The 14,305-nt window shown below is 36.7% G+C and overlaps 2 protein-coding genes across 3 annotated transcripts; one reads left to right on the top strand and one right to left on the bottom strand.

Annotated features, from left to right (window-relative positions):
* Positions 1-5,129: 5,129 nt before the first annotated feature.
* On the top strand, positions 5,130-8,758 carry LOC105168304 (inorganic phosphate transporter 2-1, chloroplastic). Its single transcript, XM_011088330.3, has 3 exons — positions 5,130-5,997; positions 7,148-7,339; positions 7,512-8,758. Exons 1-3 carry the CDS (start codon positions 5,272-5,274, stop codon positions 8,334-8,336), a joined length of 1,743 nt encoding a protein of 580 aa, XP_011086632.2. The 5' UTR covers positions 5,130-5,271; the 3' UTR covers positions 8,337-8,758.
* Positions 8,759-9,218: 460 nt separating this feature from the next.
* Positions 9,219-13,815, bottom strand: LOC105168306 (Nucleotide-diphospho-sugar transferase family protein). Of its 2 annotated transcripts, none has more exons than XM_011088333.3 (6): positions 13,298-13,815; positions 12,856-13,205; positions 12,317-12,569; positions 11,466-12,242; positions 11,077-11,323; positions 9,219-10,768 (listed from the first exon to the last, which is right to left on the bottom strand). In XM_011088333.3, the coding sequence occupies exons 1-6, from the start codon at positions 13,343-13,345 to the stop codon at positions 10,323-10,325; spliced, it is 2,121 nt and encodes a 706-aa protein (XP_011086635.1). In that variant the 5' UTR covers positions 13,346-13,815; the 3' UTR covers positions 9,219-10,322. The 2 variants fall into 2 exon arrangements, with proteins under 2 accessions (XP_011086635.1, XP_011086636.1); XM_011088334.3 differs by having other exon boundaries at positions 11,466-12,239; positions 13,298-13,814.
* Between the last annotated feature and the right edge of the window lie 490 nt (positions 13,816-14,305).

Raw genomic sequence — 14,305 nt, 5'->3', positions numbered from 1 at the left:
GTATTTGGCTCTAAATTTTGATGCAGATTGAAAACTGTCTCAAAATCCTTCTCTTTGTTTAAATCAATTTAGACAAAATACGTCTCTAAATCCATCTTTAATCTTCTTTAATAGAGTCTCCAAGTTTGTGAATTTTCAATGATAATCCATCTCTTGTTCCATCTTTGATTTGTATCACACTCACGTGTGATTGATATTTGCTCTTTTTTAAATTAAAAACCATAATTAAATTAAATTATTATTTAAAAGTAGGACGGGATATTGATTTCTTATATTCAAAAATTATTGTTCCAAATCAAGTTTGGCCATATCAAATTAATCACAGAGTAAGTGTATTACACTTACTATATAATTTATCATTATTCCTAAACTGTACATCAATCATATAACAAATATATTGTATTATCATATGATTGATTCAAATTTAATCAAGTGATTCGGATTCGAATTTCTCAAACTTGTGTTTGTGTGGGTGATATTAATATATGATAAAAGATTCTTTACCAGTGTTCCAATGTTGACAATAGATATGGGAGACAGTTGAATTGGAGCCATTTGATTGGATGCTCAAGAGAATATACTAAGAAATCATCAGATTCTTGGGGGACCCACGGCGGAAACTAAAATCTGTAAATTACTGAAATGGCTAAATGCGATAAATTTTTCATCAAAATATGCGATAATTACGAGGGTTTGGTGTAATTATATTTGCAATATGCGTGATTTGAAAAATCATATCTAATAGTTATATAATGTTTATTAGCATTCAATAAATAAATCCCTCCACTATCAAAATTAACAAAAATGATTGATACTAGCTTAAAAAAAAAAAACGAATAAGAATTCGTATTTACCCCCGAATAACTACATCTATTACACGTCAAATAAATTTTTTTTATCAAACTATCCTTATAAGAACAAAAATGTACCTCCTCACATGGATTAACATGTGTGAAGATCTGTATGAGCAGTTGATCAGCAAAAGATTTATTTAACATATAATAAATTAGTCGAAAAATATGAATTTTTATTTAATTTTATTTTACTAATATCAACAAATGAAGGGATCTATTTATTGGATGAAAATAAACGTTAAGGATACTAAATATAATTTTCAAATCACAAAGAATTTACGTATAATTACATTAAATTGTAGGAGATAATGAGCTGCTTTTGTTAAAGTTCAAGAGATCGCATTGTTGTTATTATTATTTTTTCAAGAAAATTTTATGTCTAATTAGTATTTTTGTAGTGTGTAAAATATAATTAAATCGTATGTAAGGGATGGATCGGTCACCAGCTCGAATAAAATACAGAAAATTATAAAATTAATTACAGGCATTCTAGGTTAAACAAACCCCTATAATAAATTACAAGGATTCTAATAGACATAAATAATAATACAACAAATAACCCGAGGAATTGCAGAATCAAAAAGACAAAGAACATAACAGAGTAGGTAGATCTTAGGCTCAGATAGCCAGATCCTTAAAGCCACAAAGGCCACAACCTAAGCATGGTTGCTTTACTCACAGAGCCACTAAGGCTGTTAAACAGAAACCACTATGGATACGGCCACTTAGGCTTTTACAGAGCCATCAAGGCTTTGCCACAAAGGTTATTGGTTAACTAGTGGGTTCAAGCTTTTAGAGCATGAAGAACAACTTAGAAATTCTCAGAGAAGGGAGAAGGAGATAGGAGGTGAAGATTATCAATCCATGAAATATTTCTAATCAGCTATATTAAGAGGCTGCTCATTAAATGGCATTCTACAGCCTTTGATCGGGAAGAGAGAGAACAGAGAATACTTGGAAGAGGGGGGAGACCCAAAAGGTCACTTGGGAAGGGGAGGAGAGAAACAAAAGGCGGGAAATGGGGATAGGGTTAGGGTTTTGAGAGAATGAAAGAAAAATTCAAATAGGCAGTCAGTCGGGTCAAATCAGTAAGTGGGCCGGGTTAGTGGGTTGAGGAGCTTGATGGGCTTTAAGTGAATAAGCCTTCCGGTGCTCGAGCCCAGCCAAATGGTTTGGGCCATATTTTATGAAAATCGTAATTTATTTTTCATTTATAAGAGAAGAGTTTGCTTTGAGTTGAAGTGAAAAATCAAATAAATCATTGCACTAAAATATCAAACTTGACACTTCTAATTTCCGTGGAAGTTAGATGCGGATATTATTATCTTGAGAAATTAATTTTGTTAATAAAACTATACCTCATTATCATAATTAAGATAAACGTAGGTCAGATCATTTATATTTTATTAAGGAAAGGTACTTTTTTTGGTGTCTCGCATTTTTTATTTGTTTATTTAATTATTTTTAATACTGTTTCACCAAATAGTTTAATCTTCCATTTTCCTTTTTAACTTCCAACTTTCTCACCTTCTCAAGTTTCATGTACTTTTTTAAGCTTGTAACTTTCTTCTTTTCCTCTCCTTTTGTTTTTCTTTAATATTTAAATTTATGCAACTAAAAATATATTTTTAAAAAAGATAATTATTTTTTAATTTATTGTCCTTTAAGTGTGCCACACACACTAGTTTACAATTAAGTTTTGGGTAAATTACAATAATCTCCCTTGAAATTTGTCATAGTTACAAATACCCCCTCATTATTTAAAAAATTACAAATACCCCCTAATGTTTAAAGAAATTATGTAATCCTTGAATGGATATATGAAATTGTCAACTTTGCACTTACTGTATTTTTTTAATTTTTTTAAAAAAAATTTTAAAACTTATAAAAAAAATCAAACAGGGTGGATGAAAATTTTTTAAAAATTATAAAAAAAGTTATCCACTTAGTCCAAAAAAGTAAAAAATAGATAAATTATAATTTTAATCCACAAGGACATTTTGGGTAGTTCACCATAAAAAATGGATGAAAAACTAATGAATTGGGTTAATTGTTAGATAGTCGTTAAAATCAAGGAGGTATTAGTAATTTTTCAAATAATAAAGGAGTATTCGTAATTATGCAAAACCTCATAAGAGATCATTGCAATTTACCCTTAAGTTTTAGTACTTGGATTGACTTACAAAAGAGAGGTACCTGAAATCCAAGATGATTGGAGCAGTGGTAAGCGACCCGTGATTCTTATAGACGGATAAAGGTTCAAAACCTACTAGAAACATCCTATAGGAAAGGGCTTCTCTTCGTACAATCTAGTTCGAATATTAGACTTCTCGATCATTAAGTAATAAAAAAAAATTAAAAGTGCCCAATATGATTCAGGTCGCTTAAATTAATCAGGTCGTGCTCCTCGTTGACTGATCGTCGGGTCGTGATCGATTTTAAACCACCTTGGATGTGTATCCTGAGAACAAAGAATCTCGTTAGGCTTGCTGGGAAGCTCCCAACTAAGGTCCTCCGATGCTTAAGTTAGAATCGGTGAGGTCGAAAATGATCTAAAGGGCTTAATGAAGTCAAATAAACAATAAATACAACATACCATAAATGCTTTTGAATAGCAGTATTTATAAGTCCCCATGTTCGTACAGAGTAGACCCACATGGCAACATCTTACAGAGTGCCTGCTAAAAAATCCAACAGCTAATAATCCGAGTTCTGACTCTGGAACGGATAGAATGGGTCGGTCCAACGACCCAACCCAAGAAAAAGTCCGATGATCATGAGTTAGTTTTGATATTCTTCTTCATAGAAAGCGGATTTCCATCTTATTACCTTATGGGGTGGTTAGCACCTAAATAGGAGAATCATATAATTCTCTGACCCCATTAGAGAGGATTGGATGGTGATGGTGGTGTTAAAACATAGAAATAATTAGGCTATGTTTGTTGGTTAATTTTTTTTAATATTTTCATCTTATTTCATAAAAATTTCTTGTCCAAATGTATATGTGTTTGTAAGTAATTTTTGCAAACATATTCATCACATTCATGGCTTCAAAATACAATATAGACATATGTCACACAACTCAAGTTACTGTGTTTGATTTCTTAGGTAACATTTGTTTTACGTAATATCTCAACTATCATCCTTACACTTTTATTTTGTGTTAACTTAGAGCTGCAAATTATGAAATTGAATCATTACATTTTTAAATAAAATATTTGTTTGTATGAAAATTTGAAGTCTTGAACCTACTTCTGATTCACACATATCTTGTCTAATTTTCTCCAGTCAATTAGAACCAACTTTATAAAATATATTTTTTTTCTTGTAATATAATTGATCAACTATATATCAATACATTGAAAAATAACTAGGTAAAACATTGTAATAAAAATAAATAAATACTTACACATAAGTGAAACTCAAACTCAGTACGATCCATTGCCTCTCCTAATCTACTCCAAATACCAGTATGGCTATGATTGAACATGAAGCCCAATTCCACATATAAAAATAATTAAAATGGGCTTAAATGTTATTTATAAAAAAAAATATGGGCTTAAATGAAAAAAGGTGAAATTACAGGTGAGAGTGGAGGAAGCCCAAGACATTATTGGCCAATGGGCTGCTTTCCTAAGTTGTCCTGTGTGTGGTATCAATCAGATGATGTCTATTTTTATACAACCTGCAATTCTTACTCTATGGTCTCTTTCTTCTTCTCCTCTTTTTTGAGTAAAAGAAAAACGGACGTGGCCATGTAATGTGACAGTTCATTTTATATCTATAAAAAATGTCTAATTTGAACTATAATCACTGCTAAAAATAGTGAGCCCGCCACCTCAACTCTGACAGAAAACTGATTGAATTTATGATTTATATTGTGAGAAGTCACACAGCTCGTTCCCCTAAAATTGCTAAGTGTGAATTTTCAGAAAACTATGTCATTCATCTTTCTAAATGTGAGATTATGTGAATTGTGGGAAAAGAAAAATAAAATAGATAATGCAGAGGAGGAGGAAAAAGACAAGTCTATAGATTTCATATTCTTGAGGGTCAGACTCTCACTCACTCTCTCTCTTAAAATTTTATTTGGATAATTTTCATGTCTTAAAAACCCTTGTGGTTTTTGGAGAGATTAAAAGTAGTGGATATTGGATATATAGTGGCAGAGGAACAACACACTCACACCACTCATTCTGATCAACCAATGCTAGCAGCCAAAATCCAAACTCACATCCCCACGTTTTTCCACCAGAAGAAGAAAAAGGCTAACTAAAACTCAAAATCAAGAAAATGCTAACTCCCCTTCACCTACTCTCCTCTCTTCTCCTTTTCCTCTACATTCCATGGCCAAGAATCAATCCCAATAACCCCTTCTCATACCCTCCTCTATCTCTCTCTCTCACTCCACCGAGTCATGACTTCCTCCTACTGTTTGTCTTCCACCAGAAACACCTCTTTGTTTCATACTTCACGTATTTGTCTCCAAAAAGACAGGCTCTGTGTCTTTTCCCATTGTCCCGGAAGAGAATTTCTCACTTTGAAGCCTCAAGAATCGTTTCCTAAGTCATCTCTTTCGGTTCTCACTCTAAGGGGAAGTGGATTCAGACGCCCTTTTGCTGCTTTTGCAGAAGCAGAAGGTGAACATGTTGAAGATGTTGTTAGGGCCAAAGAGCATCATCATCACCATCAAGGAAATGCAGAGTCTGATGATGATGAGTTGCCTGGAATGGCTAAGGCTTTTAACATATCTTCAGGGACAGCTTCTGCTGTATCGGTTTGCATAGCATTGGCGGCTCTTGTTTTCCCACTTTTCATGGGCTCTCTGGGGCAGGGACTGCCATTCAAGACTAAAGCTTTATCATATGCTACACTTTTGTTTGGCTTCTACATGGCCTGGAATATTGGGGCTAACGATGTGGCAAATGCGATGGGGACTTCAGTCGGGTCGGGGGCGTTGTCACTCCGGCAGGCGGTGCTGACTGCCGCCGTGTTGGAATTCTCGGGTGCATTGCTGATGGGGACTCATGTAACTAGTACAATGCAGAAGGGAATTCTTGTTGCCAATGTTTTTCAGGGAAAGGATACTCTGCTTTTTGCTGGGCTGCTATCTTCTTTGGCTGCAGCTGGTACTTGGCTACAGGTGCACTTTGCAAATGTTTACAAGTTTTGAATGGTTGCTACTCCTTGATACTGATGCACAGTCTAAATTCATATATAGTCACAAGAATTCATCTATTAATAGCATTACTTATGGTATAACTGGAAGAAGTTGGGATATCAGTTGAATTGCGAATGAATTGGAGTAGATAACATGTCCACTGTAGGTTATCCCCAAGAACAGCTAAGATAATTGTTTAGTTCTAGTTCTCGTTAGAAGCTATATAGTTCCATCATTAGTTAGATTTTTCCCCGGAATAAGCTATCTCCTTTGAAATAAGGAAGTTAAAAAATTATAGTTCTGAGGGAATGATGCTTATAGTATGAGAATTTTCTGAAGCTAACAATGAAAATATGACCAGTAGTTCATTTGTTTACGTAGATGTTGGATCAACATAAGCAAAAATGAAGAATCTTCAGCTACAGAACATGTCGTCAATGTCATGCAAACGTTGTCACGAAAACTTTCATTCTTTCCTAAGAGTAGTATATATACACATTGTGACAAGACCGACGGTTTCTGGATTCCATGATAGAGAAATTGTTTCTAACCATGTATTCGGAAGTTCTGCAAGGATGCCTCAGAGCTAACTCTTCCTTAATTCATTTATTTGGGAAATAATTTGACATTTCTTATGACATCGACATTTGGATCCATAATTTGTAACAAGATGAAGAACATTTTTGTAAAGGGCCAAGTTGTGTGAACTATACATTCTTGTCATCTTATTCCATCTGGTGATCAGCCAGGAATATCTCGACATTAAGGGAAACTTCCAATTAGCAGAGAAATAAACTTAGTACAGAAAAGTTGTTTAACTCACACAAAAAGCAGAGGCATCACTCCCTACCAGATAGTGAAGTCCCATCCTAACTCGGAAATCTGTCCTTCCCTTACCACATGGATGTTTACATACCTTGTGATAGTGTCTGACATACTTTCTGGTGGTGATATACTTTTCCTAAATGAATAAAACTATGTGATATGGTGAAATTACCATCAACTGGAATTATCTGTATGAGTAGGAGAGGTGATGTGATCAAAATGTTAAGTTGATTGTTGATTTAATATATGTGGTTTCGGTTCTATTTCCTGACCAAACTGATTTCTTGAGTTCAATTTGTCAACTAAGGTTGCATCATACTACGGTTGGCCAGTTTCGACTACACATTGTATAGTAGGATCAATGGTGGGATTCGGTCTTGCCTATGGAGGACCTGGGGCTGTCTTTTGGAGTTCACTGGCAAGGGTAACTTCGTCATGGGTTGTCTCACCTTTGATTGGAGCAATAGTGTCTTTCCTTGTCTATAAATGCATTCGCAGGGTACGTATTATCTGTCACAAAACTCTTGAACATTAGCTGCCCATCTTTCTTCCAACAATTATAGTGCAAAAGAAGTTTCTCTAGCAGAAAACGTTGGCAACATAAGTTTTCTATTAGCAAGCAACCAAGTGTGAGATCTGATCTTAAATCTAACCCGTTTCACTACTTCTAGTTTGTTTACAGTGCTCGAAACCCTGGACAAGCAGCTGCTGCAGCTGCACCGATTGCTGTTTTTCTGGGTGTTACTGGGATTTCATTTGCTGCATTCCCTCTTAGCAAGACTGTCCCTATAGCTCTTGCCCAGGCATTAGCCTGTGGTGCTGCTGGAGCCATTGCAGTCGACAGAGTTATTCGAAAGCAACTAGGCCACCTCCTTGCCAAGTCTGCTAAAGCTGACCCAGAGCCTAAACCAGAAACCCATCCCAGTAAAAATATCGGGTTCCTTTCTGATATAGCTGGCCCTACAGGAACCCAGTTAGAGATAGTTTATGGGGTCTTTGGCTACATGCAAATCTTATCCGCCTGCTTCATGTCATTTGCACACGGAGGAAACGATGTTTCCAATGCTATAGGCCCTCTAGCAGCAGCTTTGTCAATTCTCCAAGGTGGCATGTCTGCAGCCGAGATTGTAATTCCTAATGATGTCCTAGCATGGGGTGGATTTGGGATTGTTGCAGGGTTAATGATGTGGGGCTATCGTGTTATTGCAACAATAGGAAAGAAGATTACGGAACTAACACCGACTAGAGGATTTGCTGCCGAGTTTGCAGCAGCATCTGTGGTGCTTGGGGCGTCAAAACTTGGACTCCCAATCTCAGCCACTCATACTCTGGTCGGCGCAGTAATGGGTGTCGGCTTTGCTAGAGGGCTCAACAGTGTACGAGCAGAGACGGTGAGGGAAATCGTCACTTCTTGGGCTGTGACAATTCCTGCTGGTGCCTTCTTTGCTGTTATTTACACATGGATCTTGACTAAGGTTTTATCGTTTGTATTATGAGTGTATGCTGCAAGGCATCAATTGCAATCTATTTTTTGGACTTTACTTGATGGAATGGTAGTGCCTTTTCAACTAAGGTTGATAGTTCACTTGTTGCAACAGAAGGAGCACTTGGTCCAATTCACTTTGAGTTGAAACCCTTGTGAATTAATGCATGTTTGTTGACATTGCCTTGAGTGGAGAATAGGTTGCTGCCGAAGATGCTTTGGAAATCAATTAGCTGCTCAAGTGTCATTTCTGGGCTTCTCGTCTATTGCTTCTTGTATCTGCTAATAATCAGAAGAGACTGAGGAGGCCTATATCAGTCAGAATAGCACTGGAATCGACAAAAACCAGACGATCGGGTTGAGCGTTGCATTCTTATTTTTTATGAAGAGATACTGTTAACAATTTATGCAGTCAAATGTATGCTTTTTCTAGTAGACTTATTGTTTCCCTCTAAGTTGCTCTCCTATATCTTACTTCCACTAGATGTGTCAGCTTCACATCAGAATGCAGACCTTGCATTAGTGAGCCAACCCAAGCAAAGTGATGAGTTGGTTTTCTCTTTCACCCTTCATGCTGCTTGATTTGGCAGGTCTATCACACAGCGGGACAGTAAGAGTAAGAATCAGATAGGAACATTCAAGTGCAACAACCGTATTCTCCTTAAGCCTGCAGAAGATAATGGTAATGGAAAATACATAATGGCTATATCAAGAGTTGCTTTCTCATATTCAAATATCCCTTCCAGCACAAAACGAAAAGGTGAAGCGGGAACACGGTTAAATATCAATAACTGATTCTGCTTATGTTGACATAGTGACATTCAGAGTCATGAATTCCATCAGAAACATGCCTTCTCACCAAAAAGAAAAAGATGTTTTGATGAAATATTTGCAATTTGAAAGAAATTGAAACATAATAGTTAAAAAGAATACGCAGGCAATTAGTACAGAAATCTTGTCATCTGTACATCGAATACATATGCAAACATACAACTAGTGCAGAACAATCTTGAAGATCTTTCCAATAAAGATAATGATCAGCTCTTAAATAGCATAGAAGAAATCTAACCAGATAATGGTATGAGAGGAGAGAAGGGCACCAATCTGTACAGAGATATTCATGGAGACAGCTCTTGTATAGAAGTTAGACTTGGCTCCCACTCAGGTTCCTTACATAGCCTTGGCCTCTGGATGGGGGGAACAAATGGCTTCTTCCCCCTCTCTTCTCTGGGTTTTTCCAATATATCATCTGACCAACTCCCTTTGGAGAAAAAGAAGTCTCTAGCAGAAAAAACAGAGTCCTCGGAATTAAAATCTCCGACATCTTCATTTTCTTCGGACCTTAAGATTGGTACATCACTGTCGGCATTTTCATTGATTCTCCGTGAGTGCTTGCGTTTCAGTTTCTCAATAGTTGTAGACCGAATAATAAAGTACTTATGCCCAGGTAACAACATGTCATCAGCTGATAAAACAGATTCATGTGGACGCTTGAAGACATCGGGCCGGGCAATGCACATACCTGGATATTTCCGAATCATTTCAGAGGCAGGAATTGGACTATGATACATTTCTATCCTCCCACCAGCATGGACTATTCGCACTGTTAGATCCTTTAGTTGCCCGCTCACACTGTATGAAATAGTCTCCTTTCTCAGTCCCCTTTTTCTCCTGGATTCATTTTCTAGGACTGAACCAGAACAAAAACATGAACACATCTCTTCAACATTGCCAGCAAATGGGACCTCCTGATACAGTTGTGTACATAGTGCATGCTCTGGAAAGTAGTGGCGCAGGCTGAAGGATCTCTTGCAGTTGCTAGCTATTGTTTGTGATGAGCATACTTCTCTTGTTCAAGGTGGCTTCACCTTTTTCAGATTTATCTCAATAGAATCAGTGATAACTCCAAAGCTTTGCTGATAAGGAATATTACCCTTGATTTCTCCACCACATTAACCACAAAGTTCTAGATGATTAAACATACAAAAGATACCACATTCTAAAAATAACTTGTGACATTTGTCTTATGCCAGCTTTGCAAACACATCCTATTGTTGATATCATACTCCCAAAGCCCAGATAACACCTGTCTCTCCAGCTTCTTCCTTCTTCCGCTAATCCAATTGTTGTGGAGAACGAGACAACCCCTTTTCTTACAGGCTTTCTTTATATCTTTTTCCTCCCATAGACCTTGGTATGCACCATTGGGAAAGAAATCTCTATTTAAGAAATGAACCACCAAATTTGTTTCAGGCTCCAAGCATCTGTCATCACCTAACCTGTAGGACCCCCCTTCACCACATAATGTATCATAGAAGCTGGGCTGTTCGGATAAATTGGACTTAGCTGCATGTTTCACCACCTTTTCCAATGCTGCAATGGTTATACTGTCTGAATGAGCATAGTAGAAGCCGGAGTTAAGTCGTCGAGGTAGGTTTATTGGTGCTGCAAGGAAAAGCAAAATGCAGCTAAGAGAAAGAAAGCTAAAACATTAAGCAATTGAATCCTCAAAATTCATGATCTGCAAATATTCCAGAGGAAAAATGAGTATGATGAATGCATTGAGCTGCATCCATGTAAAGCATGAATACAAAAAGCAGTGAAATCAATCTGATCAGAGAAGATTTAGGTGCATTGACTCAGATTTCCATAAAAGTATGCACCAATTTGCCTGCATCTTTCCATCACTTTTCCCGTGTTATATTGTTGCTAGTAATGCAAATTCTCTAAAGTTGGACGGTGGTATTAAATACCTGTTACATTGTATTCATCAGACTGTGCCACAAGAACTGCAGGACCAAAAGAACTAAGATAGGCCAAAGGATTTTTGAACCAGTATACATCCACGTCACTCAGAAGCACATTATATCCGAGCTTTAATATCTGCAAAACCATTCTAGACTTGACTTTAGTTACTTTCTGGAAGCATTCTGTTCCAAAATGGCAGTTGTCAAAGCTGATGTTGGTTGGAGGATATGCGCACTTGATAACTGGCAGGCCCTAGCATTACGAATATGAATATGTGAGGAAAATGCAATGTTTCTCAACAATGTTAAGCTCTGGCAGATTACTACAAACATGTAAGCAGACAAACACATCCTACGGTATTTGAACTGCTAATAATCTGGAGATTTGATAATACCTGCAACACGGAGAAATCATATATTTCATCATCAAGAGCACAGACCAAAAAGTTTAATACTTGGAGGTGGCGTAGCCTGCAAACCCAACTCATTAGCATATCCTTGTAACTATGTCCAGCAACTCCAAGAGCAATTGTTTTGTTCTGATCAGCACGCATCGAGAGTAGAGATTCTAGGGAAAGTGGAAGTGAAATTGATGTCGGCAATCTCATCTGCTCTTTGGCAAAGCATCCTTCAATTCCTTCAAGTGATTTTATCACATCAACGCAATCCAGAATTTCCTTTTGTGTCGATGATAAAGAGATCCCCTTGATCCTCAAGTTCAGTGGTCTGTTGTACCCCAGCAGATATGCAATGTTTTGGTGCGTATTTAAAAAGTGAAAGTTCCCACCACACTCAAAGAATCTGAACAAATTAGAATAGTTAGCGTCACGAAAAGAAAATGATCCATATAGCCTTCCTAGAAGGGAATTGCCATTTAGTTCCCAACTTCTCTTTTCAAAATCAGAAGTAATGGAGCTCCTTATCAAGGCATAATTCTCTTGGTCAAGATCATCTACATAGAAACTTGAAATAGTCAAACTTGCATCAATTACAAGCCTAAAGTCAGAGATCAAGGCTTCAGTGACAATCCAATGGTTGTGAAGTCCCTTTCCATACAAGAATGGGGGAAGCACACCCTTGTGAAGTGGTAGATCTCCTCTGTTCCATGCTATAAGCATTCTATCCCCACATGGTTTCTGAGAACCTTGCCGAACAAGGACCTCCTGCAACTGCTGGAAGAGAATAATTTTAATATAAGATCTCTCATATCTGATCCAGCCAGAATATGAACCAAGCTCCTTCATACCTTTTGTATTTGAACATGTTTACCATCATCTGCCAGCCAACTTTTGCCATCAGAATCTAAGCGAAAAGGAAAATGGGAAACATTTCCTGATGAGGCGACAATGAGCCAATCTTCATCTAGCTTGTAAGCACATATCAAAGTGGATATAAAGTTTGACAAGAGAATGGTATCCGGATCAATCAATGCAGAAATATCTGATGGTGATGCAAGAGCTCTTGCAACCATGGAATGATAAAATGGAGTACCAAGGAACCTAATACAAAACAGCATCCAGTGAATAATTTTATTCAATTTACACCGTTATCTTTGAAAATTCAGAAAGAAATGCCCACATTCCTCATCAGTATCTTAAATATCAGATACCTGTATAAGCCCAAGATCCCCTTTAGAGCTAGAACTAGAAATCTTTGATATGCACAACCATTCTCAGGCAGACATAAATAAAGCACAGTAACTTGACAAGCTAAGAAAACTTTCCTACTCCAAATGCAAATACTAACAAACAATCAATCAATCAAGAACAGCTGGAGAAGACTCACGTGAAGTCAATCTCGGTTTCAACGGACACCCGCGAACCAAATGAATCAACAAAGGAGAAAACAGACGGATCTTGACTGAAAAGAACAACATTTATATTTTCCGATAATCCAAGCCATGATCTTACAGCAAGAGCTTGCCTTTCACCTACTGAACCACTGAAAGGCCTCGGCGCTGCAAAAAGAGTGATCTTGGGGAAGCTTAGATCATCAAAACCAACACCAGAAACCGCTGGTTTCCTGATCTTGATCTGTTCTCTCAGAAAAGTGGGCAGCATTTGAGTACCATAGAACGAGACACCAATCAAGAAAAACCCACATAACCAAACAAGCCACAGCCCACTTTGCAGAACCTACAAAACCGAAAAACTCACAAATGACTACCCACAAACAAAACTCGACAACTCATCCCAAGAACCTTAACAAAGTTAAAAATCTTTCTCACCTTCTTGCTATAGAAATTGGAGAAGAAAAGTGAATAGCGGGACTCCATTTCTGCTCTTCAATTTTTGACTGAAGATGAAGTGAACCGGCTTTTCTTGGAAATGAGGAATCTTTCTTACCGTTTACGCCACTGTGTGTTGTGTGTGTAAACGGAAATTCACACATAAAGAAAGCATTGAAAAGAGTGGAAATATAACAAATATCTTGAGTGCAGGCCGGCCAAGAACTTGTGATGGTGTCACAGACTCACAATTCTCACCACTCTCGATATCTAATCCAGGATTTCTCAACCTCAACCACCATACATCACTGCAAGAAAAACTTGTGCAAAAGAAGAGTCTACTCATCCCAACTTCCAATTCAAATCCGGAGTATGTTCATGAAAGTAGAATTCTGGAGCACAAGTTCAACGTGGGAGCCATTGGAGCTCATTTCATTAATGGCGGACCTAACTCTGACACTCCTCATTTTTTAATGTAGAAATTAATTGCTTTCTTTCATATTTTAATCGCGTCTTTGAATCAACTAATCTTTGAATAACAAAAAATTATGGAACATTTTATATGTTATTATAGTTTTGTTTTAACAAGAATTGCTAATTATCTATTAATATAAAAACCATCAGCACTTTTTACTGAGCAATTTGTTATATCAGTACACTAATTTTTCTGTTGGGTTGACTATACGGTTTTATTTTTCTTTTTTTGTTTTTGAGATGTGAAGTATTAATTTTTATTTATAATATATTCTAAAATTAAAAATATTATTTATTATGTATAAATAACGTGGCACGACTATTAATTTAAAATAGAAAACTGTCAAAAAAATATTATTTATTATGTATAAATAACGTGGCACGACTATTAATTTAAGATAGAAAACTGACAAATACTAAATCCTTGTACAATAAATAATAATATCACATCCATCTAAACAATGAAAGATGATGTAAGGTCCTACTGATGTTCTCTTTCTGACAAAGAACGTATATGAACTAATACAGGATATG

This window comes from Sesamum indicum, linkage group LG8, assembly GCF_026168435.1.
Source record: "Sesamum indicum cultivar Baizhima isolate 11 linkage group LG8, ASM2616843v1, whole genome shotgun sequence".
NCBI lineage: Eukaryota > Viridiplantae > Streptophyta > Magnoliopsida > Lamiales > Pedaliaceae > Sesamum > Sesamum indicum.
This window is presented reverse-complemented; position numbering and strand designations above follow the sequence as displayed.

What these genes read in the sequence shown, in the direction of transcription:
- LOC105168304 (XM_011088330.3), top strand. Translation starts at nt 5,272, where the DNA reads ATGACTTCCTCCTACTGTTTGTCTTCCACCAGAAACACCTCTTTGTTT. An exon ending in CAGCTGGTACTTGGCTACAG is followed by an intron (nt 5,998 to 7,147) that starts GTGCACTTTGCA and finishes TTGTCAACTAAG; the next exon opens with GTTGCATCATACTACGGTTG. An exon ending in TCTATAAATGCATTCGCAGG is followed by an intron (nt 7,340 to 7,511) that starts GTACGTATTATC and finishes CACTACTTCTAG; the next exon opens with TTTGTTTACAGTGCTCGAAA.
- LOC105168306 (XM_011088333.3), bottom strand. Translation starts at nt 13,345, where the DNA reads ATGGAGTCCCGCTATTCACTTTTCTTCTCCAATTTCTATAGCAAGAAG. An exon ending in CCAATTTCTATAGCAAGAAG is followed by an intron (nt 13,206 to 13,297) that starts GTGAGAAAGATT and finishes TCGGTTTTGTAG; the next exon opens with GTTCTGCAAAGTGGGCTGTG. An exon ending in TGATGAATACAATGTAACAG is followed by an intron (nt 10,769 to 11,076) that starts GTATTTAATACC and finishes TTTTCCTTGCAG; the next exon opens with CACCAATAAACCTACCTCGA.